This window comes from Haliotis rubra, unplaced genomic scaffold (genome assembly GCF_003918875.1).
Source record: "Haliotis rubra isolate DU_JTF1 unplaced genomic scaffold, ASM391887v1 Scf1042, whole genome shotgun sequence".
NCBI classification, from domain to species: domain Eukaryota; kingdom Metazoa; phylum Mollusca; class Gastropoda; order Lepetellida; family Haliotidae; genus Haliotis; species Haliotis rubra.
The window spans coordinates 134,071-161,970 of NW_025764940.1; the positions used below are offsets into that span (position 1 = coordinate 134,071).

Consider the following 27,900-nt stretch of genomic DNA (forward strand, 5'->3'; position numbering starts at 1 on the left):
CTTCCATCAGTTTCTCCGTGTTTGCTTCATCCTTGTCCAACATCATCCATCATATGGAAACACCAGCCAAACGTGTAGCTGCAACTGTGCTCCTGCTAAACATAGCTGTTGGGATCGGGGTTATCTGCCTTGTCGTGTCAAGACAGCACCATGAACACTGGAAAACTTCAGAAATACTCAAGCAACAACTCATTCGGGTAAGAATTGAATTATGGATTATAAACTGCTGCTATATTTGCGGAGTATGGTCACGTGTCTTTATAATGCAGGTTTCCTCTGATTTAGATTTTCTCTTCAACGTTGAGAAATGTCTTCGAGAGCATGACCATTCACCAATAACCATTCACTGCTTTACATTGTGTTTTCTTCCAATATTAAGATGGGACGCGATATAACAGAAACGTTTGGTTTATATGTTCATCAAGTGCCACGATGTGTCTGTTTCGACTGAGAAAGTGTTTCCCGTTCATAGGTCATTGTACTAAGCATTACGCCAATACCAAGTATACTCCTCCTTACCTCAAACGTTATCACTAACTCAATCTTGAGAAGCAAATATAAATTTGTTAAACTTCATTTGACAATGCATCAATAAATAGTTGGTCGGAAACACCCAAACAAACAATTGTTCGGTCAAGACTTGAAGTAACAATTATTTAAACGTTAAACTTTGTTTGAGCATGTATTAATGAATAGCTGGTCGGAAACACCCAAGCAAACAATTGTTCGTTCACGACTTGAAGTAACGATTATTTAAACGTTATACTTTGTTTGAGCATGTATTAATAAATAGCTGATCGGAAACACCCAAACAAACAATTGTTCGTGCAAGAGTTGAAGTAACGATTATTTAAACGTTATACTTTGTTTGAGCATGTATTAATAAATAGCTGATCGGAAACACCCAAACAAACAATTGTTCATGCAAGAGTTGAAGTAACGATTATTTAAACGTTATACTTTGTTTGAGCATGTATTAATAAATAGCTGATCGGAAACACCCAAACAAACAATTGTTCGTGCAAGAGTTGAAGTAACGATTATTTAAACGTTATACTTTGTTTGAGCATGTATTAATAAATAGCTGATCGGAAACACCCAAACAAACAATTGTTCGTGCAAGAGTTGAAGTAACGATTATTTAAACGTTATACTTCGTTTGAGCATGTATTAATAAATAGCTGATCGGAAACACCCAAACAAACAATTGTTCGTGCAAGAGTTGAAGTAACGATTATTTAAACGTTATACTTTGTTTGAGCATGTATTAATAAATAGCTGATCGGAAACACCCAAACAAACAATTGTTCGTGCAAGAGTTGAAGTAACGATTATTTAAACGTTAAACTTTGTTTGAGCATGTATTAATAAATAGCTGATCGGAAACACCCAAACAAACAATTGTTCGGTCAAGACTTGAAGTAACGATTATTTAAACGTTATACTTTGTTTGAGCATGTATCAATAAATAGCTGATCGGAAACACCCAAACAAACAATTGTTCGGTCTAGACTTGAAGTAACGATTATTTAAACGTTATACTTTGTTTGAGCATGTATCAATAAAATGCCTGGTCAGACATATTATGTCTGTGTATTCTCTTCTGTAGATCTACACTGAACACTTGGAGAAAACCCAGGCCACGTTCACCAATGCAGGAACAAGTGAGTATAATTTCATAGGCGCCCATAAACGACTGCCAAAGAAAGAAAATTGCATACATCATTTCAATGTAGCCACAATTTTCTATTTCTTCGTGTACGGATTGGAACACGCTCGAAAGAGATCGGAAATGATAAAAATGAAATAAAAAGCCAGATTGATAATTTCACCAACGAGATGTAGAAACATATGTGTGTAATTGTTGTGTATCTCCAAATTAATCAACTTTAATGGTTAAAAGAACTTTGTAAGATAGTGGATTGTGCTAGACTATTATCATTCACTGTTGGAGATACAATATTTTCTCTCCTCAATCTATACATGGTGCAGTATGGAACATTCGTAGATATAGGAAATCTAACTTGTTAGTTTAGGGCCGTTCCGGCCATTCGTCGGGCTAGGAACCTGTTATTCTGGGTTCGAATCCTTGTCCGCTTTGATTAATTCTTTATAAGGTATGCATAGCTATTTCAACTTGTTGCAGACAAGGCGAAACCCAGAACACCGGCAGATCTTCTGAATCTATTGAAACCCATAGCATATTTCCCTGGACTTGACTTGACTGGCTACAAAGAAGGTATGCATGAATATATTTGCTAACAGTATGAACTTGTTGTTTCCTATTTGAGCTAAATAAACGGTTATGCATTGTATAATATTCATGAGTGAATCGCCGTCAGGTTCAAAGTGGTACTCTAGGAAAAGCTTATACAACTCGATTACGATATTGAATGTTTCGTAGTATAAGTTGTTTAAAATATATTTAGGAAAGAAACTTGTCAGAAAGTTATACATCCTGTAAGAATATGACTGTTCCTCAATCATATATTCTTATTTGTAAAACCACAAAAATACTCCACTTAATTTATGTATCTGCTGTTTGATGATTCGCTTTAAATCTAAAAAACTAAGACAAAGGTTAAGTTGACAAAGCAGCACTTACTACTTCAAGTCCAAGTTCACCTTGAGGGTTCACTGCCACTTTCATTTTGATGAAACATTTCAGCAGACACATCTGAAGACACTCCGATTAGGAACTGGGTACCATTCATCGGACCAGGAAGACAACTGCTGTACAATGGAATGAAATATGAGAATGGAAGCATCGTAGTACCCGCCACTGGAGTGTACGTCGTATATAGCCATGTCAAGTTTTACACAGAAAAGAATCGTCAAGGTGATTCTGAGTCTGACTTTCATCACAATATAGCACGGTACAGTGCACTGAAGCAAGAGGAAGAAACAGTATTGAGGGATGTCATCAGCGAGAACAAGAACAACATCATTGATGGAGCAAGTCTTGAGTACTCCAGTGATATCCATGGCTTGGTACAGCTGGATGCTGGTGATCAGCTGATGCTGAAAGTCTCGGGGATGAAGCCACTGACACATGACCGAGACTGGCATTACGTTGGAGTGTATTTGACTTGACATAGGACCCGTGTGTCGTGAACATAGTTCAAACTTGTCACACATGCTCTTGATGTTGTTAACGTATATTTTATTCACCAAGAAAAGACCGATTGGTGAACCAACATGTTTGCCTTATCTGAATACCCCATACATATGCAACAAAACACGAGAAGAGAGCTTTGTTTCATATTAGGAGAACAATCATCTTAGCTGTAAATTTGGAAGCTTTTAGAATTTGGCAAACCCTTTTCAAGCAAAAATAAAATCATGGACTGAAATACAATAGATCTACACTATTTGTTGAAGAGTCACTCGTGTCTTGTTTTAGAACAGAAATCAAATAATTTGACATCGCAATACTAATCATGTATAGTTTGTTTATGATAGCATCATGTGGCAACAACTACATGTATACAGGTTTATTAGTATAATTGCGTTTTCCTTGCGACATTATCACGACGTTAATGAAATTCAATTTGAGAAATAATAATAGGGGGTTTAATATTGATCAATTTCGATTGAACATCTGTGTCCCAAACATCAAGATAAAGCAACCGATTATGGAAGCTCTTGCTTGATGATGTTTTCATACACATACTTAAGACACACATCACACAATTAATATACTTGGCTACAGAGAAACTGAAACTGCCGGGGGCCTTCAGTGCGGAGTTTAATGTCTACTCAATAGCTTTTGATCTACTTAACAGCTTTTGTATGTAAAGCCTCATACGCGTAAATTAGGACCTAAAAATGCATGCAAGAAATAGGGTGTACTCAGGGGAAAAGATTACTGAGGACAATGTCCTTGAACCTGCGGGCCACTTAATGGACAAACACAGGTTAATCACCGTCCTTGTAGTGTGGGCAGTCGACCGTACTGTGCAGTCTTGCTTTTTCTGATCGAAAACTCTCAAAGTAATAATAAATGTGAGGAGGTGGGGCTCGCGATCGCCCAACTCTCTTCGTAAAATGCGGCTTTGCTTATCAAATACCGAACATCAGTGTGAAGAATAACCAATCTTGTCCAGCCCCAGGAACAACTTCCTTTTTCCAGAAATGGCAATGTAGGTGTGAACAATATTCTCAGCGATCTGATGACCAAATACTGATTGTAGTCAATGGCTGTCATTGGTAAATAACCCATGTCGTCGCCCATTGTTAGAAGATACAGCACGTTGACAGCACGGAAGTGTTTCTGTCCACGAGGAGTGATTGAGTATAGTTTTTACACTGCTTTTAGGAATATTCAATCCATATCTCTGTAAACGTCTGTATCACACTGTGTCCATGTTGGGAATCAAATCACATCTTTGGTGTGACGATCAAACACTTTTACCAACAGGCTACCAAACTGTCCCCTTTCCACAAGGAATTGAAGACGACACCATCGTAGCGTTCACTGAAAAACTGAAATAATGTCTTGAATTTTCAAGCAATATTGTGACAAAACAGGAGTAGCCTTCTATGGAACTATGTGAATGGATTATTGAAATGAAGTCATTGTCATTAACGTATAGATTCCCTTTCTATATAATTGCAGACTGGATTTTAATGTGACTTGACTAAATTGAAGGGCTATTGAATGCATTATTCAAATGTATTCTTTGTCCATGAATATTTGGACATCGTAGTACATGTATTATAGCATCACCAACAACGGACAACTCAGAAAGGAGAAAACATTAACATTTGAACATTTGTAGCAACATTGTCAAGCAAAAGAGAAGCTATCAAGAATCAAAGAGACAATCTTATTAATACGTTTTGGGATTTTGGTTTTGTTTGGACCGTGTTTCGCTTTTGGTTAGGGTTAGGGTTAGGCAGGGTTTGATGTGAATTTGAGTTGGAAAATCTCTTTTAGATACTTTTTCACTTTAACGTTAGTGGAAATAAATCACTTTTGCCTCAACAAGTACCTACTGTACCTCATAGAGTCGCTTGTATTTTGGGATTATCTTGCCCATTTGCCTTAATCTTTCTCTCATACGGATTGTTCGCCTAATGTCGCTTCTAAACCATGGCTTATCCCCCTGGCCTTATCATTAGTCGTTTGGAGCGCATGTATTCATTTTGCAATGTCTAAATGCTAAGAGAGTCAGAAGCTTCGGTTGTCGACATGCAGTTTTTGAACATGTTCTATGGAAATTAAAAGCTAGTTGAGATGTTCGTAATAACCTTGCTTGTATAGTACAACATCTCTCTTTAAGTTAATAAAATTGGCCTCTGCGTATACGGGTCCGATGTCCTTATAACAACAGAGTCAATGTAGCGGAGGTTTGCGCAATACTGTTGGCTATTGAATAAAGTTTCGTAAATCTTTACTCACCGGTATATCGTGATAGTATCAACAAATATTCCTTCAGGAACTATATGCCTGGATGATTACTCGGTCATCTGGGTATGGTAGAGTCCATACATTTGTTCCGAGATGTATTAATAAATGTTCCCATTTCATCTTTAGGATAAATAGATTTAAAATATGTTTGAATGTATATACGGATAGATGAACAAATATTGTTGGCTGGATGCATGTCAAAGATATACAAGATACAAAATTTAATACATAATTCATTATAAAACAAACTTTATGGATAACAACTTCTTTTTATTCGTGAGTGCGACGTTTCGATACAGATTCTTGTACCGTTGTCAAGCATAGATTCTTGTACCGTTGTCAGGCATAATGTTTGTTCTATATTGTACTTCCCAACTTCTAAAATGCCACTCAAAGACTGACTGACTGAGTTTGGTTTTACGCCGCTTTAGCAATATTCCAGCAACATCACGGCGGGATACACCAGAAATGGGCTTCACACATTGTACCCATGTGGGGATTCGAACCCAGGTCTTCGGCGTGGCGAGCCAACGCTTTAACCATTAGGCTACCCCACCGCCCCGCCACTCAAAGAAGTTACATAATTCATTGTTTTACAAAACCAAACGTTTCTCGCCACTATATGTCCGAACAATTGCCGATGTGACGTAAACTTTTACCTCATTAATAATTTTTTAGATGCATATAACATACTGTGTGACATGAGTGAAACATTCATCTTTTTTCACATTTCAAGATGTATTCCTAGTCACCAAGGAGATGTGCTGCACTGTCCACATTCTGCATGGGGCCCAGTCTGTCACAGATGTGACTGTCCTTTGTCTGCCTCATTACTGAAACGCAATAATCAATCAGTCAGTTCATATTTAACGTGACATCGGCAACATCTCAGCCACATCGTGACGAAAACAATTTATACAATAAAGATAAAAACATTTTGGAGAGTAAAACCTGTCGACGATGGACAGTGGAAACACTAGAGTATCAAAGATATGAACATAAAACTAATATGTAAAAGTAAAGCATTTAAATCAAAGAAAACAATGCAATATAGGACACGGGCAATATGTCCTTTTACAACTGAAGGAAGAAGAAGAAGCAAGAAGAAGAAAAAGAAGAAGAAGAAAAATATTTTATTTTCGTGTCAAACACTGTAAAACAATGACGATAAAAATACACCCAATAGTATGTATAGTGTCCGGCCGATATGGCTTATGAGACACACAGGGAGCCACATACATGTAAATACAAATGGAGAATATCACAGTTCATACATATACATAAAATGGAAGTTATCACAATTACAAGATCTATGGCTAAGGGGAGAACATCCTGATTCTGAATGGGGTGTTACTGTAGCGGCCAGTCTCTACATGTAGCGGTGCTATCCTACATCGGAATTTGGCATAGGCACTTAGGTGGTCACATCTCAGCGGAAGCCCTAGATATGTATCTTCAGAGTACTTTAGCTTATAAAGTTTATAGGTCCTTGACTTATTTCGGCCGTTTCCTCGTTTACAGTTGTCTCGCATAAGTTGGGTTGTCCATGAGATTTTATACTGTATGGAGACTGCTTCAGGTACAAGCCGATCAAGCATTTTCCCTTTTATGTGTGAGTCTGTGTCACACAAATTGTCCAATTCAAGCTTCCGTAAATGTGAGGTTACTCTGGAATTCCACGTCTTTTTCTTGAACTTTTCAGTCCACTCAAAGATTCTCATGTCAAGCCTTCTCGGTGTCAAGTTGACCAGTCTAGCCCAGTATCTGGTCACCGTACCCACTGCCTCACTATAGGTGGTTCCCATACAGTTTTTCCATTTACTGGCTAGACATACACCATCTAACTTCACTAAACGACAACCAGCATACACGATATCCACTCTCCCACCTACAATCCCCCTACAGCCATTGACATTACACTTACCACACCCAATCTTGCACAAGCTTGTAACTGGGAGGTTCACAACGACACCTGGGGCAGCGACCACTGCGCCATCAAAATCACCATCAGCTCACACATGCCAACCCCACTTCACCCACCACCTACCCCCACCAACACCCACAAAACCAGATACAACATAAAAAGCAGACTTGCATAAATTTAACACACTATGCAAACAAATAGACACCGCAATCATTTTACAACTCAGACATAGACACATTCAACACCAACCTCACTAATGCTATCTTAGACATCACAGATCAATGCATCCCCACCTTTCAGTTTAACCCTGCACAAAAACGTCCCTTGGTGGAGCCAGAAATAATTAATGCCAGAAAGTCAAGTAAAAGGCCCTTAACCAATCAAAAGGGACCGTTCAAAATTACTTTTGACTAAACAACTTAGAAATAAAACTAAAACAATTATCAAGGCAGGCAAAATCATTCATTGGAGAAATTTCTGCTCTACCCTAAGGCAAACTCATCGTAACACTAGGACCCTGTGGAATAAATTTAAAAGCCATAAAGAGCATTTCCAAAAAACCCATTTCACCCAACTTCCAGGACCTAGCCACAAACAAAGATAAAGCTAACACATTTTCTGCCCACTTCTCGGCCTGAAGCAGCTCCACCAACTACCCACCCTCCTTCCAAAACACCATTAAAACCACCACCCCTACTCTCCACAGACCCACACACACACACACACACACACACGCACGCGCGCGCACACACTCCTCACACACACACAACATACATGGATTCAAATCTGCATTTAAAAACAAACAAACAGCCTCAGCCCCAGGTCCAGATGCCATCATTACATTCACAATACTTCATAAACTCCCACCCAACATGCAAAACCTTACTCTCACTCTCTTCAATCATATCTGGACTTTCCCCAACACATGGAAAACAGCCAGGGTGGTACCAATCCTCAAACCAGGCAAACCAAAGAACAGGCCAGTTCATACCGCCCCATATCACTCACCTCCCACCTATGCAAACCCTAGAAACCATTATAAATAACAGGCTCAAACATCTCATTCGTACCAAAAAGTTAATATAATTAAGGAGGACCAGAGCAGCTTTACTCCCAATCGATAAACTTTAGACCACGTTTTACATTTCGAACAAGGTATCAAAGTAGCACAGGCACAGAAACAATACACTATAGCCATTTTCATTGATTTTAGCAAAGCATTCGACATGGTTTGGCACAACGGCCTGCTACAAAAACTCCAAAACATGCCATACACGACCGAATTCACTCTTTCTTAAATAACAAACAAATAACAATCAAATCTCACAACACAATCTCAGATCCATATCCTCTAGAGAATGGAACCCCCCAGGGGATCATATTATCCCCAACTTTATTCAATTTCATGATAAATGACATTTTCCCAGATAAATGGCCTGAAATCTCAACTGCTAAATTTGCTGATGATGTCTCATTTTGAACTTCCTCCACTTCAGTAAAACAGGCATCAACAAAAATTCAAACAATGCTAAATTATATACAAAATTGGGCCCAAAAATTGGGGTTCCACATAAATGTTAAAAAACCCGTGGGCATATTATTCAAAACTCAACTTATGCGAAATTACACCCCCCAAACTACACCTAAATAACCAAGCAATTCTGTTAAAAAAAGAAGCTAAATTCCCAGGAGTAACCTTTGACCACCATGTGATATGGACACCCCACATTCATAACCTGGTCAACTCATGTCAAAAATATTTAAACTTAATGCGAGCCATCAGCACACAAACTTGGGTGCCGACAAACACACACTTGCCAATATATATAAAACGTTCATACAGTCGATACTGGATTATGCTGCTCCGGTCCTCCATAACCCTCTCCCTAATAACCTTCAAAAATTAAATTCGAGTACAGTTCAAGGCCCTCAAACTTGCCACCGGCACGAGGAGTGGTACATCCCTCAATACACTTCTTCTCATCACAGGCACATCTTAAGTCACCCACAGAATCAACCAAACTACACCCACTTACTGGGCTGGGGCCAAACACAACCCTATCTTCAAACTAAACACAGACAAATACAACAACACTAAAAATCTACACCTAAATGGTTTAAATGCAACCCATCCAAAGCTCCATGCCTCACCTACCTCACCAGTCTGCTACATGTACAACAGCTAAACACTATACAACACACACCTCCCATTACAAGCTACATCCACGACAAACCACCACTAAATACAGACACCACCCTAGCCTCCACTCTACAAAACTTGCGAAACAACACTGACACTCACACTAAACTCAACATAATAAACAACACATACTACCCATTCCACCCACATCTACACAGATGCATCCATGTACAGCAACTCCCCCTTCTAACAACAAACCTGCACTATACTACCCATACCACCATCAATACTGCAGAACTAACTGCAATCCTCACTGCACTGCACTTAATACCCACTCTACAGCAAACAAACTTCCTTATATTCTCCGACTCGCTCAGCTCCATGAGACAACTACGTAATATGTACTCAAAATCACGCCCGGATCTAATTCACAATATCACTATTCAAACCGATTCACTTAAACGCTTACATAAAAACATAACATTCATATGGATACCCAGCCACACTAACATGCCAGGAAATAACACTGCAGACACAGCCGCGAAGCTTGCCACCACACATAACTGACCAAGTATCAACTTCCACACATCCAAAACAGAAACCAAACAACTCATTAAAACAAACATAACCGAAACAAACTTCCAGCACAACATAAACAATAACAAATCAACATGGGTAAAAAATATCATCAAAGCACCTATTAAGAAACTTTCTACATTCTCCAATATCAAAAACATTGACACCAGCATAAACCGGCTTATCACAGGCATCACAAATCTCAATTATACACTACACAAGCAAAATAGACACCCAGATGGACTATGCACCCACTCCAACACACCAGAGGACATTAAACACATATTTACACAATGTCACCTACAACAAACAAACATTAGGCAACTTCACAGCAATATACCACCCAAATACCATAATAATTTACAACCCCCACAATCCACCCATTATCTTCCAAGCCATAGCCACCTTCCTACAAAACTCTAAGCTACCTTATAAAATTTAGAACCTCCCGAACAAATTTCAACAACACCACTGCTCACCAGCTCATATATTTAGACCAGGCTTCAAAATTTCACTTATCCATACTATATCTCTATCACCAATATAAGCCCACTCATTTAGACCTGGGACTCAATTCCATTTATCCATAGCGCCTTATATCAGCTACGAGGTCCGCGCCCTCCCTCAGCCAATCAGCCTCCACTAAATAGTAAACAAACCAGTCCAACCTCTCCAGTACAAGGTCGAGGCCATATACACCCCAGCCAGCTCACTCGCAGCCTTCTACCAACAGCCACGGCCCCTGCCTCACTGCCTTCCTCGCTCTCCCCCTACTCCCCACCCCCACCAATTTAACCCCTTTTTTCTTTCTTTTGTAATATACAGCCCTAATTATCTTTTCTAATACTATATCCAAGCTTTGCTTCAGACAGAACTTACTTAACCAGAAATTTGTTCTAGTTAGTATAATATTTGACATTACTAACTTTGATAAATTTATATGTAATAAATTCTTGTTCATTGATTCAACTTCATGTTGTCAAGTTATTTTTTAATTGGTAAAAACTGTAATTAACAGGGTAAAAGTGAGAGTTGTCCACAGAACCGACATGCTACTTAAATGAAATTTATTTTTCTCATTTTACCCCCATTGAACCGTTACAGTTTTTTGGTGGCAGCGGTGGGATCCTTTCTTGTGGATCAAAGAAATATTTAGTAAATAACTTGAATAAAACAAAAGTAAGTTGGTAACTTTTATTATAACTTCAAGATAAAGTTTCCCATTACATAAAAATTGAGTTTCACAGTCAAAATAACCCTGATCTAAGGAGAGTAAACTCTGTGGATGGTCCGGCAGGTAATTTGAGTTTTCGCCAAATGCACAGCTTTCCAGAGGTACACTCTGTGACAAATACTTCTCCAGATAATGCCTATAGGGCTGAGTCTGAGAATGTTGCTGGTACTATACCACCTCAGCTTTCACCAGTTGATGTACTTAGTTCAAACACATCCATTCATTCCCCAGTGAATAATGGTTTGTATCCTGAGCTCAAATCTCAGGACAATTCTATCCACGCTACACCTTCGTACAATCCGCCACGCCCAGTGGTGAGTTCAGATCCAAATCTTGTGGGTCTGGTGTCACAGTTGTCCACCTGTGTTCTCAGTTTGTCTCAGAGAATAGATTCAATCGATAGCGGTACCTCAAGGGGAGATACTTCCATTAATGGAATTTCTCTGCAGTTGCCCAAGTTCAATGAAACTCACTGCCTATATACCGACGGGGAAAACTCGTCGAATGTAAACACCACCAGAATTAACCCGAAGACAAATGTGAGAAAAGATAATTAGGGCTGTATATTACACTTTTATAAGGTCCTTATTTAAACTATGCAGCTTACCTGCACTCATTCATATGTCCCTCTAGGCTCTTCCCCCCTTAGTAACCCCCACCCCATGCATGGCCCCCATTTACATCTATTTTTAGTTTTAAATCCATCTCTCATTTATTAACAAATACTACTGTTTTTTCATCCCTTTCCCTTTATAACTTCGGCTTCTTACTTTTCTGTTCATCTCATGTTTTAAACGTTTCCATTCCAAATTCATCTAGGTTAAAACCCCTACATTTACATTTTTGGGGCATGGTGGTTTATTTCCTATAACCAGTTATTCATAAATTAATGTTAAACCCCACCTGACCCGTCGGCGAAATGGGTGCCCCCCACCAAAAGCCGACGTTAAACCTTCTAATTCGTGGAGGAGACGATATACTGGAGATATAAGGAACATACAAGCGGCTATCCTGCTACTTCGAACACCAAGAATGACATCCCTGTCAAGTTTGCAAGACCACACAACCACCAGTCAGACCACCATCAAAAGATTCGTTATTATTACAGTACATCTATTTCTATTATTTTTTGTAATACATTTATCATCATCATCATCATCATCATCATAGGATATTTATATAGCGCACATATCCAGGCAACTAGAGTGAGTGAGTGAGTTTATATTTATCGTCACATCGGCAATATTTCAGCCATATCGTGACGAGAACATTTGATATTGAAGTGAAGTATATGTATATTATAAAAAACCTGCCGACGAAGGACAGTAAAACAACTAGAATATCACAGATATGTATGTAAAACTAGTAATTAAATCTAAAACGTTTTAACTATAAGGAAAACAATACAGTATAAAAATGGACTATAAATCGCCAATAACTGAAGGGAGATCACCATACCAGGGACCATGGGGACTTACTTTACTTTTGCTACCTGCATGGACCCTAGTTGGATTTACACCATCCCTTTCCAGGCAATTAGAGCATGCTCAAGGTGCTAGTATTTTTTCCCCTGATCACTGGATGTCAATCTCAACGGCACATCGTATTATCAATCTCAACTTCCTGAGGAGTATACAACTTTTATTTTTTTTAAACATGAAATAGAGTGCATATGTCTCACTTTTAGTGTTAATTAACTTTCTATCCTTATGCGAGGGTCACAATTCTGCCTGACCGGAGAGTATCTTCCCATAAGATAGACCTCCCAAAAGACAGACCGCTTAAAAAAACACATTTTATGGTTGGTTGCATAAGCTTAATTAAGCTGTACCCTTGATAATAATGGTATGTGCCCAGATAAAAAAGACAACATTAAGTATTAACTATAATTTTATAAATTCATGTAATGATGTGAAAAAATAACTATTATAAAACATCCTGGGCCCCTATTCTCGAAAGTGTCCCAGCTAAGACAGATCCTAGCTAGTTAAGAAAGAAATTAGGACATCCTACCGTTATGATAAGACCCATTCTCGAAACGATCCTAACCCTGTCCTAACTTGTGGTAACTACCGTATCCTAGCTAGGATAGTGAGCTCTTCAGTAGGTGAGATCGAAAAACATTCATTAAGTTGGGGATTCCTCTAAATATTCCCCATGATTCATTCCACAAAAAAACACATAATAGAAGGAATTCAGCTTTTGATGGACTTAGTAGATCTTTAAGAAATTATTCGATATTTTCATCCTCTTTTTGAAGTTTTTGAAAATTCATTTTTTGACAAGGCCATAACAATTTTACTTCAGAAAGTCTGCCAAAAAACAATAAGGATATTAAAGATATGTGCAACAAATATTTTCATTGTATTTGGTTTTTTAATGAAAATCATGACTTGAACTCTCTTTATGCGTCATCTCACAAACTGAAAAATTCACATAGGAAATAAACAGGAGTTACTTCCCCTAACAAGTTGGCCTTGACATTGACATATCATGGCAATGTGAGCAATGTTGTGAAAAGAGCAAGGCCGAGAATAGGTAAGAATTGAACAAATCTCTTTTGTTGAACTAAAAGAATGTGTGCACTGCAACAAGAGTGTCTATTCTACGGAAGCGCTGAAGGGACCTCATGAAATATAATTTATCTTGAGCGCACAAGTTAGTATATTGAGCGCTCAAGTTAGTATCTTGATAGGCATTACCAGTCATTTTTTATTTATAGGAATTTTTAAACCAAATTTGGTGTGTTGATAGAATGAAGTTTCAATAACAACAAAACACTTTGATTTTGATACCAAAAATTTTTATTACAAAGTTATTAGAGTTACAAGACACCTACCCACAGAAAAAAAAATGACTTTTTTTTTTTTCAGCCATTTTGGTTAGGAACATTTCAAAATATTTCTGCACTTCAAAAAAGTATGTGTAAGTATTCTATCTCTGTATTGGTATCTTGTCTATCCATTTTGGTGGTAATAGTCATATATTTACATTATACAATATGAAAATGAGACCCTGTAAGCGTAGCACCGTATCGATCATTTTTAAAACTTTAACACAGCTTTCATGAATAATGTCTGAAAACGAGTAAAACATAAGCAAAATAAGTATACATAGTCATTGTCATGGTAAGACAGGTCTTTCTACCCCAAAAAAGTGACAATAAAGTTGAATAAGAATATTTTACAGCTATTTATAAAAATGTGCTTGACCTTGAAATTTGAAGGTCATGAGATCTAAATGCATTCCGAAGAATATCTACAGTTCTACGTGTACAATTAACCTGAAATATTATGTGGAGCTAGAGGAAAGGACAAGTTACCCCATACATATTGTTTTGTACACCATATATAATATATAATAAACAAGTTATCAGCATTCAAACACAATCACTCCATAAAAACGTTATCACATTTCTTTCCAACCATATATTTGCGAGGGTATTTTTAAAAATATTTCTATCCTTTTGAAAAATATTTGCATGCATTGTAGATTGTTAAATGGCATCATGTGTATCTATGTCTGCAATAAAAGTGACATATATAATATATTCAATGACAAAATCTGTCACTGACAGATTGGTACCCAATTCTGCTGTTTCAAACATATTACAAACTGGCCACTAGTGACATGTATTAATGACCAGAAATGACTAGAAAATGACAATACATGCATACAAGGCAAGTTTCATGTTAACTAAAGTCTCTGGAGTCAAAATAAATAAAATCAAGTAAAATAGGGACCTCTTGCTCCTTTTTACAGACAGCGTATCTACCACAACGAAATGAATAAATAAGGTTCTAGAAACTCCTACATAATACATAAAATATATATCACAGGGTTGAAAACAAAAACCTGGCCCAAGGAGCATGTACAATCTTAGCTAAGCCTTTTTATATCATAGCCAATATCTCATACATGATGGATTGATAACATTATATAACATATCTGATATTTATGTTAGAGGCCGTGGTCTAGGTGTCTTTTGAATATGATCATAAATACTTAAGCAAATAGTTTCCAACAAATACAGTTTCAGTTGCAAGTTATTTCATGATCCTGGGTCATATGAATCTATTTTGGCAAAGATCAATGCAATTCAATGCACAACATATGATGAAGAAACATTTTCTTTGAAAGAGTGCTATCCAGTCCTGCGCTTTCAACTCTATCACAAACTGTCAATATATGGCAGGTATAACTGTTTAAAATATATCACAAAAACAGCATACAGGTCTAGTTGCATGATAATAATAAAATCTGAAGAAACAATAGCGACCAATCTCTGTCACTTTGCAAAACATAAGTAGTCTGGCTTCTTCTCTTCAGCTGGTCAGCCCTGGTCCTGAAAATTAAGGAAAATAAAAATTAACATATTTTCTTCACAGTATCGCACTAATTAGATCGTGACAATTTAATGGCCCAAGGCTTAAACAGTAAATAATTGATTACATATTATTGTTATTTCATCAACAATGGCAATTTTTATATAACTTAAAAAAATGTGGAGGGATTTTGTAAATGGAATGCAACTGAAAACAGAGATAATACAAAAATGGTCAACTGCCACATGTTGCTAACTTGTATATACTAGCAGTAACACACAATCACATTTACTGTCATTCACTGTCAGTAGTATTTCATTTTTGATAACCATGTCAATTTCACGAAAAAATATGTCAACCCAGTGTGCACGTTATTTAGGCCAAGTATATATCATAATTGGATTGATTGGCGGTAATAAATGGTGTATATTTGTTCATTAGTTCAGGATACATAATATTGCAAGCATGAAAAATGTTGTCACTCACCTATTTCGTAGAAAGGCGGTATTTCCACGCTTGCTGACAAACACGATCTCAGCTGGCAGGCTCTGTCTGTCACTTGATCGCTAGGGAAAAGTACTTCCGGTATAGACGGTGGGGCCCTTTTCATTTTTATTTCGACATGAACACGTTGTTAAAAAAATACAATTCATAGTGCAGATTGAAGCTTGATAATTCGTCTACCTATGAGTTTTTTTATAGACATGTGCGCTTTGGATAAATATGTTTTTTACACTTCGGAAGTTTTCACCTTCACAAAGTCAACATTTGACGTCACATTTGTCAAACTATGAAAAAAAGTGTCTCTAGTTTTGTTATCCGTCTTTTCATTGGTGTATTTGTATTCTTTGTGCAATCAGAGGTAACGTTACAAATGCGCGTAAAAGCACCCCCCTGTTTTGACACATTTTTCTGACCATGTTTTTGTGCTTACGAGAGGAGCTGTTTCGGTTATCTCCCCTGGCTGGATATCCCTAATCTTGAGCGCACAAGTTAATATCTTGAGCGCACAAGTTAGTTATCTTGAGTGCACAAGTTAATATATTGAGCTCACAAGTTAGTTATCTTGAGCACACAAGTTAGTATCTTGAGTGCACACGTTAGTATGTTGAGCGCTCAACTTAGTATATTGAGATACACTGCTTTATAAGCAGTTCATGTGCAAGCAAGGAGGAGTGGAAAGGCGAGCTGATTCATGCTTATTTCGGTCTTGGGTTCCAATACAAACACATAACACATCTTCTTGTCAAAAATCATGGTATAGTATAGTACGCCATACGAAGCGTATTCTGAGGTGTATGTCCCTCTTTCGCACCAGATACCAGATTTGCTGATGTTACAGTGAGTGAGTGAGTGAGTACGGTTTACACCGCTTTTGGCAATATTCCAGCAATATCACGGTGGGGAACACGAGAAATGGACTGCACACATTGTACCCATATGGGAAATCGAACCCAGGCGTGACGATCGGACGCTTTAACCACGACGCTACCCCACCGCCCCGCTTATGTTACATACTTTATTGCGGACAACTTCGGCGATCTGAACAAAGACAAGGTTATCGTTGATGCATCAAAAATGTACCCTATGCGGTTTAATCGTGAAACAGGATACTGTACGGTCGTTGTTGGACCTGAATGGTGTTCAACTTCGCCCAGGACACTGTCTTCATCGACGTATTTATTCTTCAACTTCCTGTGTAGTTAAAACATGTTAAATAAACTACAACACACATACGTATACATAAGGGATTGATACGGAAGAAGTGAAACGGGGAACACGGTATTTTAGTAAGAAATAAAGTCGGTATATATTCTATACGTGCACATACTAATGGATCCAATAAATCAGGCGGGTTTTATATGATATTGTACAGAGTTAAACTGCCATTGTACTCACGTTAGGAAACATTACTGATACATGCAAACCAAGACTACAGACTATAGTTCCCTGAAAGTGGTCGACTTTACTTCCAATACATCAGACATTAGTTTTATAATTAACATAATTAAGTATAACACTCCATGTTTACATTTTTCATGGTCATGTAATACTATATATACATAATAAAGCCATAGCAAAAAACAAGTTATCCAAGCTTTACGCTAGTGTTCATAATACTATGTACCAATATAAGAAGTAAGTAAAACCACTATTCATCCCTGCAATAAACTCCTACTCATGTTTATGTTTTAATTCTTATTAGGACATTACACAAACCTAGGCCTGCTTTACGTAATAAAGCAACAAGTGGTAAAATCAGATACAAAGAATATTATTGACAAGCATAAAGACGATGAACGTTTACATGATAAACATTATCAATGTTCACAATACAATTGCATACTTTTACATAGTCTCATCATAAACACCTATATATAGTTAACTCCGACTTTGCATCGTTTGAAATCCTCCCAAAAGGATATAAGTTTGTACATTTTAGCCAGCAGTCAAGCAAATGTGCGTTCCATTAATGCCATTAGATGCTAAACACGAAGTTGAGCGCTCAAGATATTAACTTGTGCGCACAAGATACTAACTTGTGCGCTCAAGATACTAACTTGTGCGCTCAAGATACTAACTTGTGCGCTCAAGATATTAACTTGAGCGCTCAAGATATTAACTTGAGCGCTCAAGATATTAACTTGTGCGCTCAAGATACTAACTTGTGCGCTCAAGATAACTAACTTGTGCGCTCAAGATAAGTAACGTGTGTGCTCAAGATATTAACTTGAGCGCTCAAGATAAGTAACTTGTGTGCTCAAGATATTAACTTGAGCGCTCAAGATATTAACTTGTGCGCTCAATATACTAACTTGTGCGCTCAAGATAACTAACTTGAGCGCTCAAGATATTAACTTGTGCGCTCAAGATAACTTTTATTTCATGAGGTCCCTTCAGCGCTTCCGTACTATTCATTATCGATAAATTGATAATATAAACTCAAAAAACTCTTCGTAACTGTGTGCTGTTGTAAATTCAAGTGTAATTTAGGCGAGTTATTTTGCTTGACAACATCAAAGTTGGTGAACAAACAAGAACCACACTATGTTGACTTCCAATAAGATTGACTTAGGACAAGTCAGAACCTATCCTAGTATTTGTCCTAAGTTTGGATATCCTAGCGCTAGGATACTTTTCGAGAATATGGCAGGACACCTATCCTAGACTCTAGGATGAAAGTTAGGATATCCTAGGGCTAGGATCCTTTCGAGAATAGGGGCCCTGTTCTCCACTTATATACTTTGTTTATACTGAACTTTATAAATACTATTTCACTTTCATCTTCAAATAATCTTAAGTAATAAAAACATCCTGTTTTCCAGTTATTTGCAAAGACTAATTCAGCATGTGATTATTCACCACTTAACTCTAAAGTTGCCAAATTTATCAAAACTGGACTTTGTTCAATGTTTTAATACGTATCAATATGCTGTATGTTCTCTGTGTCACTATATGTGATTTTTTAGAATAGAATTTCTGTTCTATTCTGTTCTGTTCAGTAAAAGGATTAATAATATGTTACTATACCCTGTAGTGACTATGGGTCAACTCATTGATTAAATAGGGGTGGACAGCATGGCTCAGCTAATTAGTGTACTCCCTGAGTTTGTCTTATGGGTGGTCTGTCTTTTGGGAGTGAACCTACCGGAGACCCTAAGTCTTATACGCACTGTAGCTTAATTGGCTATAGAAATGGCAATTTACCGCATCGTTACACACGACTGATTTTGAGATCCAGTTAACCATTTTTGAGCTAGCTGAGGGTAAACCATCCCATAACCCCTACAGCCCAATACCCCTATAACTTCTGCGGCAAGACATAAAGTCAAACAAAATGGGGATTGTGAGGCTGGAACATAGCAAAACCAATTTCCTTGAGTGAGTGAGTGAATGAATGAGTTTACTTTTACGCCACACTCAGCAATATTCCAGCTATATGGCGGCGGTCTGTAAATAATCGAATCTGGACGAAACAATCTAGTAATCAACAGCATGAGAACGATCTGCGCAACTGGGAACCGATGGCATGTGTCAACCAAGCCAGCGAGCCTGACCACCCGAACCCGTTAGTCGCCTCGCCTGGTGGTCTTGAGAACTTGAGTCCCATCTGTCTGGAAAACTCATATAGTGCTACCCACTCACATGTGAACACTTGTGTACATGAAGCATCTTCTCATGTGAATACTTCCAGCTATGTAAATAATATGCACCTCAATGTAAATACATGCACTGTTCACTGTGTTACTCCTTTGACTGTCACTAATTGTGCTATATCTCCCAATGTGAACACTAGTGAGTGTAAAAGTACGTCTTATGTTGATACACATTTTAACATACACTGTATGTATAATGATCTCCATTCAAGTACCATTCACAATATCATAATAGTGATGATAATCATGCTATCCCTCCACCTAAGAACATTTATAGATCAGCTTCTTATGTGAATGATACAAGTGTTGAACATACAATGCCTAATAATGTTGATTCTAACACTGTTAGCAAAACATCTATTACCCCTGAAAATCATAGTAATAATCCATGTCTCTCAGATAAAAACATGTGTGTATATGAATCCTCAACCAATATGAATGATGCCAGTAACATTGATATCAATGTCTCTCAGATAAAAACATTTGTGTATATGAATCCTCAACCCATATGAATGATGCCAGTAACATTGATATCAATGTCTCTCAGATAAAAACATTTGTGTATATGAATCCTCAACCCATATGAATGATGCCAGTAACATTGATATCAATGTCTCTCAGATAAAAACATGTGTGTATATGAATCCTCAACCCCTATGAATGATGCCAGTAACATTGATATCAATGTCTCTCAGATAAAAACATGTGTGTAAACATGTGTGTCAGATATGAATCCTCAACCCATATGAATGATGCCAGTAACATTGATATCAGTAAATGATATCTCTCAGATAAAACATGAGTGTATATGAATCCTCAACCCATATGAATGATGCCAGTAACATTGATATCAATGTCTCTCAGATAAAAACATGTGTGTATATGAATCCTCAACCCATATGAATGATGCCAGTAACATTGATATCAATGTCTCTCAGATAAAAACATGTGTGTATATGAATCCTCAACCCATATGAATGATGCCAGTAACATTGATATCAATGATAAAAACTCTCATGATAACATTGATATCAATGTCTCTCAGATAAAAACATGAGTGTATATGAATCCTCAACCCATATGAATGATGCCAGTAACATTGATATCAATGTCTCTCAGATAAAAACATGTGTGTATATGAATCCTCAACCCATATGAATGATGCCAGTAACATTGATATCAATGTCTCTCAGATAAAAACATGAGTGTATATGAATCCTCAACCCATATGAATGATGCCAGTAACGTTGATGCTACATATAACAATGAAGATACAAGCTATGATCACAACACTTTGACAAATGGTGTAAATGATGAATTTGTAATGAACATAAACACTGTTGATATATCAGAATTATCAACAGAAACTATGATACATGATTATGATGATAATTCAACTGGCCACACTGATGAACTCCAAACCAGCACAACTTCCCTTAAGTCAGTTCATACCGCTGAAGTTGGAGTGTACAACATCACAGACATAACCTGCATCATCACCCAGTGTAGTCATGAAACTACAACTAATGATGATTGATCAGGTTCTGCCAGTAAACAAAAATTTATCAATCTAAATGTATGTGGGCTAAGAAGAAAACTGCAGTATTCTGAATTTACATCTCTATTAAATAAAGCTGATATAATTGGCTTACAAGAAACAAAAACAGATTCGCTCGATGAACTAGAAATTGAAGGCTAAAAATTATATCTTTACCATAGACCAAAGTCTGGTGGTATTGGTTTAGCAGTAAGAAATACCTTCTCTGACCATATTTCATTATATAACAATGAATGTGTATATTATCTGGTATAGAATATCTAAAGAATTGCTCAATATTGATAATGATCTTTATCTAGGTAGTGTGTACTTACCACCGGATAGTTCTAGAAATATGCAAAAGATGATATCTTTCCCCTTGTTGAACAATCCATTTTACAAATGCTTGCTAAGAGTGATTACATTTTACTTATGGGTGATTTCAATGCAAGGACTAGACTATTGAAAGAGTATTGCACAATTGACAAGCATATAATTGAAGAACTTGATATTGATATTGAAATTATGACAGATATTTTTGAACCTAAAAATATTCTTTATGCCTCTTCTCTCCCTATAACAAGAGCTAACCAAGATTTAGGAAAAGTTAATGCTCCAGGCCTTAAGCTCATAGAGCTTTGTAAAACCACTAATATGTTTATATGCAATGGGAGACTATACAAAGATAAGGATAAAGGCAAAGTGACATGTAATGACTCAAGATTAATCGACTATGTTTTATCCTCGCCACAATGTCTTCCATGTTTTGTTGATTTTGATGTTATTGATTTCTCACCTTTGTATTCAGATGTTCACTCTCCCATCACTTTCTCATTAAATATAGGTCTAAACTCTAACTCAAAACCACCTGAGAATAGGCGGGAAAATGTAATAAAGAAATTTCTACAAAACCAAAGCGGTATGACATAAATGAAGCAAAAACATTTGTAAATAATATTAACAGAAACTGTGTCCTGGCATTGACCCATTTATTGAAATCAACAACAAGTCACGACGACCCAGCACGGGCAGTCAATGACTTTGCAATTGACTCTGGTGTAGCGCACCTTCTGCCTGACGCAGCAGGAGAACCATTGGGTGTGAGACGCTCGCCTCCACCAGTGTCGAAACGAGATTGCAATGATAAGCCTTGGTTTGGAAAAGAATGTCGAGAAAAACGTAAATGCTTTCAAAAATCAAAACGTTGGTATTTTAAAAGTAAGACGAATTCAAATAAGGCTGAATATCGCCGATGTTCAAAAGAATATAAGACATGTCTGAATAAACATATAAACAAGTATAAAAATAAATTATCCCACTTGATCAGAAAAAAACAAAAGCATTCCCCTAAAGAATTCTGGAAAATACTAACAAAAAGTAACCAATATAATAATTCTGAAATACCTGACCTAAAAGAATGTTTTGAACATTTCAAGCATATCAACAGTAAACAGACTACTCCTGATTTTGAAATAGATAAAGAAATTAAAGATTATGATGATCACATATTAAATTAGATGATGTTACTTTGACAGAAGTGACACATGCTATCAAAAAGCTAAAACGAAATAAATCTGATGATATTGATGACATTGAAATGCCTATCTTATTGATTCCTCTAACCTACTTGGTCCTTTGTTGATTATTTCAATTTGATATTCTCCACAGGAATAATGCCTGAAGCATGGTTGACTGGCTCTGTTGGACCTTTATACAAAGGTAAAGGCCAGAAATCAGACCCCAATGGCTATAGACCAATCACTATTTTAAGCTGCTTTGGAAAGCTTTTCACAAGTATATTGAACAATAGACTGAATATTTTCTTGGAAACAAGGCAGACAGGTTTTAGGAAAGAACATTTTACAATCGACAACATATTGTTTTGAACATGCTTACTCGGATTTTAAAGACCTGTAAACGAAAATTATATTGTGCGTTCATTGATTTTTCTCAAGCTTTCGATAATGTATGGAGGATTGGACTTTGGCAAAACATAGTTAACAATGGAATTACAGGTAAATATTGTACGCTTATACAAAATATGTATGCAAATATCAAATCTTGTGTATATTCAAATGATAAGTTCTCAGATTATTTTCCGTGCTATTCGGGCGTCCGCCAAGGGGAAAATCTTTCACCTCTTTTATTTGGTTTATTCATAAATGATTAAGAACAATTTCTCATTGATGACAGTTGTAAAAGTGTTATGCTCGAGAATGTAAACATCTAGTTAATATGTTTATCATTTATTATACTCCTTTATGCCGACGACACTGTTCATTTTGCTGATTCCGCATCGGGGCTATAGAGTACTTTAGATTCCTTTAGCAAATATTGTAATATATGGAAAACAGAAGTGAATCCTGACAAAACGAAAGACTTAATTTTTGGAAGTGGCCCTGCAAATAATAGTAAACTCAAATTTGTCTTAGGACAATCTCCTATTGAAATTGTAGATAACTATACTTATCTTGGAGTGACATTTAGTAGAATGTAGAAAATTAATATATCAATCAAAAACCTTGCAGCAAGCGCATCCGAAGCAATGTTTTGTCTTTTAAAAAACCCTAGAAATCATAATATCCCGTTGGATTGTTTACTTAAGGCATTTGATGTTATGATAGCCCTAATGCTTCTGCATGGCTGTGAAACTTGGGCATATGAAAATTTAAATATAATTGAAAAAATCCATTTGAAATTTCTAAAATTGACCAGCGGTTTACGAAATTCTACCCCTACTTTTATGGTATATGGAGAACTCGGAAGATTTCCTTTAAATATCACAGCAGCTAAGCGTATTATTTGTTACTGGCATAAACTTATTAATCCTGGAATGCAGCAGAAATTATCAAAACTGATCAATAATTATGCATATGTACAAGGTATCTTTAAGACTGATTTTGACCCCTGGATGCATCATGTTGAATCTTTATTAGATAAATATGGCTTATCTTTTGTATTCTATAATCCTGTAAGCGTACCATGCCAATGGCTAGTTTCACAAGGGGAGACTGTATTAAAAGACCAATGAGTGAGTGAGTGAGTTTAGTTTTACGCCGCACTCAGCAATATTTCAGCTATATGGCGGCGGTCTGTAAATAATCGAGTCTGGACCAGACAATCCAGTGATCAACAGCATGAGCATCGATCTGCGCAATTGGGAACCGATGACATGTGTCAACCAAGTCAGCGAGCCTGACCACCCGATCCCGTTAGTCGCCTCTTACGACAAGCATAGTCGCCTTTTATGGCAAGCACATGGGTTTCTGAAGATCTCTTCTACCCCGGCATCTTCACGGGCCTTAAAAGACCAATGCCAACAAAGTTGGAAAGCTGATATTGAAAATAGCTCTAAGGGATTTTATTATAAACATATTAAAGACACTCCCATATTTGAAAACTTTCTTCTCTTCCCAGCTTATATTTACTATCCTATTTTGAAATACAGAACCTGTAAGCACAATCTCCCGGTAGAAACTGGTCGTTGGCATGGTATCGCTAGAAAAAACAGAACAAGTAAACTTTGCAATTTACCAGCAATAGGCGATGAATTTCAGTAGGTATTTAAATGCGAAGCCCTTTCAGATATTAGATTGAAATATTTACCATCTAGACATATAGACATATGTACTTCCACAATTTATCAACATTGAAGAAAATATTTAATAGTAGAAATTGAAAATAAATAAGAAATCTATCCAAATATCTGCTTGTATTCGATAAACTCATAGGCGAAAATGTTTAAATCTCAATTTTCTCATTCTATAGACAACAAATCACTTAATAGTTCCTAATTTATGGCATTATTATGTTTCATTTTAAACTGTTCTACCTGTCATCTGGCATGTTTGTTTATATGAATTTAAATGAATTATGTTTGATTTTCTCTTGTACAACCATTCGTGGTTATTTGAGAATAAACTGAACTTGAACTTACGACAAGCATGGATTACCGAAGGTTCATTCTAGCCCGAACCTTCACCGGCAGTTTCCTTGAGGTTCACAGATAATATGTTTTATTGAATATTATTGAACTTTTGCTCACATATTTTTTGTTATCATTCATTAAAAATAATTCTCTCAATCTCTTAGTTTGGTTATTGCTCAAAATCATTCTCTCAATTGCAAAGTGTTTGGGCTGGTCCATTGTGTGAAATAGGTAACAGGCAGGAGATTAGCTGTGCACTGGACTATGACCCTTGTTGTTATAAGCTGTAGAGGTTATGTCAAGTCAAGTCACGTCAAGGTTGATACCCCCCTATGTAGACCAACCCGGTTATGCCCGAACCATGTATAATAATAATAATAATAATAATAGGCCATTTATATAGCGCCTTTCCACGTCACAGGGATATGCTCAAAGCGCTTCCTGAGCTCAAGTTAAAACTATATACAGTTGGCAGGTACGGATGATTGGAAGTCACTTGTAGCGAAGAAATAGATGAGTCTTTAGTCGTGTTTTGAATGTACTTAGGGAAGGAGATGATTTTAACTCGATAGGGAGAGAGTTCCACAGAGAAGCTGCTGCATATGAAAAGGTCCTTGAGCCAAATGATTTGAGACTGTAGCTCGGGACAGCAAGTAACAGTTGTTGTGATGAGCGCAGGGTTCTTTCTGGAGAGTAATGTGTCAGAAGGTCTTGAAGGTAGGAAGGTCCTGAGTTGTAGAAAGACTGGTAGGTGAGGCAGAGAATCTTGAAATCAATCCTTTCACGAATACGGAGCCAGTGTAGAGAGTTTAGGATGGGAGAGATGTGACAGCGAGGACTGGTGAGAGTGATGATGCGTGCAGCTTTGTTCTGGATTTTCTGAAGACGATGGAGTTGAGAGGAAGAGATGCCAAACAGTAAACTGTTGCAGTAATCCAGGCGGGATAAAATCAGTGTCCGCACAAGGGTGGCAGTGGCTTCTTTGTTAGGACTTTGCGGATGCTGCCGATGTTCTTCAGATGGTAGTGGCAGATCTTTACTAGATGATTTATTTGCTTGTCCATGCTGAGGTTTGAGTCCAAAAGAACGCCAAGGTTTTTCACAAGAGGAGAAAAAGGAATCGAAGATTGCCCAATGGAGATATCTTTGATGATAAGGTTTCGTTGTCTTGAGATTGTGGAGATGACCATTGTTTCTGTTTTATAGTCGTTAAGTTTCAGCTTGTTAGCAGACATCCAGGATCTTGTGCTCGAGAGGCATGCTTCAAGGTTGGACTTGCACTCTAACTGACTTTGTTCTGACGACTTAAAACTGTCAAACAATTGGCTGTCGTCCGCATAGAAATGATGAGGCACATGATAAGCAGACATCAGTTTTCCGAGCGGTTGAGTATACAGGGAGAAAAGAGTTGGTCCAAGAACTGATCCCTGGGGAACTCCACAGGTTAGGGTGTGACTGGATGATGAAGACGTTCCGATGTGAATGGACTGGGTTGAATGTATACAGGGTTAATTATATGTTGTCACCCACCAGGACCACATTGCACAGTGAGCCGTATTAAATCACTTACCCGTGAACACAAATCATCCACAATCCTTTGTAATAACTCCAGGGTGGTGGGTAATTGACTACAACATATTTCCTCTGTCTGCATGGTTCACGGGTAACAGCTAGGAGGTAACAAACGGCAGACCAATCTGTTGTCACGCTCGGTTGCTTGTGTTTAACATCATTTTGAATCAGTGTAGTTGTTGCACTCAAGTGAACGTTGTCGCACAGCCGGGAGAGAGCTGCAGCTTTCCCCTTCTCAAATGACTTGTGGAAACTTTCTGTGAAAAACTCCAGACTTGACCAGTGTACAATCCACTGACAGAGGCACAGAACGGTTTGTTCACACTTCATTTTAAAGTTCTTCTGGTCACACATTATTTTATTGTTCTTCTGGTCCTGGCGCAATCGACCTTGACCGCGCAGAGGCTATTTTGTACGTAGTCAGTCTATTCAGGCCCACACCTGGGGCTTAATCACCATTTTGGTAGGATTTTTGTCGGGTGTGTTTTTTATTTGTTTGTTTATATATTTGTATATATTTAAGGTAAGGACACAGCTCTTAATCGAAAATAATTCTTTCGCGACCTAGGGCACTACAGTAATAAGATGTTTCTAAATAAAATGTCTGCAGTACATGGAAGTATTTGTCATGCCAGCATTATAACATTCCTTGTTCGACTTAAATAGGGGAACTCTTTTTATAAACTAGACATTCAATTTAGAACAAACCGTAAGGATATGTGAATTAAACGTATTCTCAGCATAAGACTTATGACACACAATGCGACAATGAATATAAATATACATAAAACAATGATTTTGTTAGTATCCTGTACAACGAGTATTATGCATTATGCTGTGAATGAGTACCTCGTTTGGATGAGAAAGACACAATAACTCGGTGCGCCTGGTGGCTGCAAGAGTTGTATACTCCACAGGGAGTTGAGATTGATAATACGAAGTGACGTTGAGATTGACATCCAAAGATCGAGGGAACAAATACCAGTGCCTTGAGCTCGCACTATTTGCCTGGATATGTGCGCTATATAAATGTCCTATAACAATAATAATAAAATAAAAACTAATCATATATAGTTGAAATAATGTTCATAAAG

The 27,900-nt window shown here is 37.3% G+C and overlaps 2 protein-coding genes and 2 long non-coding RNA genes across 5 annotated transcripts in view; 2 read left to right on the forward strand and 2 right to left on the reverse strand.

Moving 5' to 3' along the window:
• Positions 1–53: 53 nt before the first annotated feature.
• LOC124275006 (tumor necrosis factor-like) lies at positions 54–3,366 on the forward strand. Its single transcript, XM_046710422.1, has 4 exons — positions 54–197; positions 1,610–1,664; positions 2,147–2,239; positions 2,669–3,366. Exons 1-4 carry the CDS (start codon positions 54–56, stop codon positions 3,091–3,093), a joined length of 717 nt encoding a protein of 238 aa, XP_046566378.1. The 3' UTR covers positions 3,094–3,366.
• A 2,565-nt stretch (positions 3,367–5,931) lies between these two features.
• Positions 5,932–27,900, reverse strand: part of LOC124274920 — a 44,648-nt gene continuing 22,679 nt past the window's right edge. Inside the window, exon 3 of the long non-coding RNA XR_006898084.1 lies at positions 5,932–6,246. This is a non-coding gene — a long non-coding RNA (uncharacterized LOC124274920). The remainder of the gene's footprint in view (positions 6,247–27,900) is intronic.
• LOC124274889 (NXPE family member 3-like) overlaps positions 13,781–27,900 on the forward strand; it is a 30,709-nt gene continuing 16,589 nt past the window's right edge. Inside the window, exon 1 of one of the 2 annotated variants that reach the window (XM_046710268.1) lies at positions 13,781–13,825. The gene's annotated coding sequence lies outside the window, so the exon portion shown is untranslated. Of the gene's footprint in view, positions 13,826–26,940; positions 27,120–27,900 lie in introns of those variants that run through there. The other variant, XM_046710261.1, reaches the window with a different exon arrangement.
• LOC124274912 lies at positions 14,189–16,587 on the reverse strand. The gene is made up of 3 exons (XR_006898081.1): positions 16,547–16,587; positions 16,099–16,178; positions 14,189–15,632 (listed from the first exon to the last, which is right to left on the reverse strand). It is a non-coding gene; the product is annotated as an uncharacterized LOC124274912 (long non-coding RNA).

What these genes read in the sequence shown, in the direction of transcription:
- LOC124275006 (XM_046710422.1), top strand. Translation starts at nt 54, where the DNA reads ATGGAAACACCAGCCAAACGTGTAGCTGCAACTGTGCTCCTGCTAAAC. An exon ending in GTTCACCAATGCAGGAACAA is followed by an intron (nt 1,665 to 2,146) that starts GTGAGTATAATT and finishes AACTTGTTGCAG; the next exon opens with ACAAGGCGAAACCCAGAACA. An exon ending in CTTGACTGGCTACAAAGAAG is followed by an intron (nt 2,240 to 2,668) that starts GTATGCATGAAT and finishes GAAACATTTCAG; the next exon opens with CAGACACATCTGAAGACACT.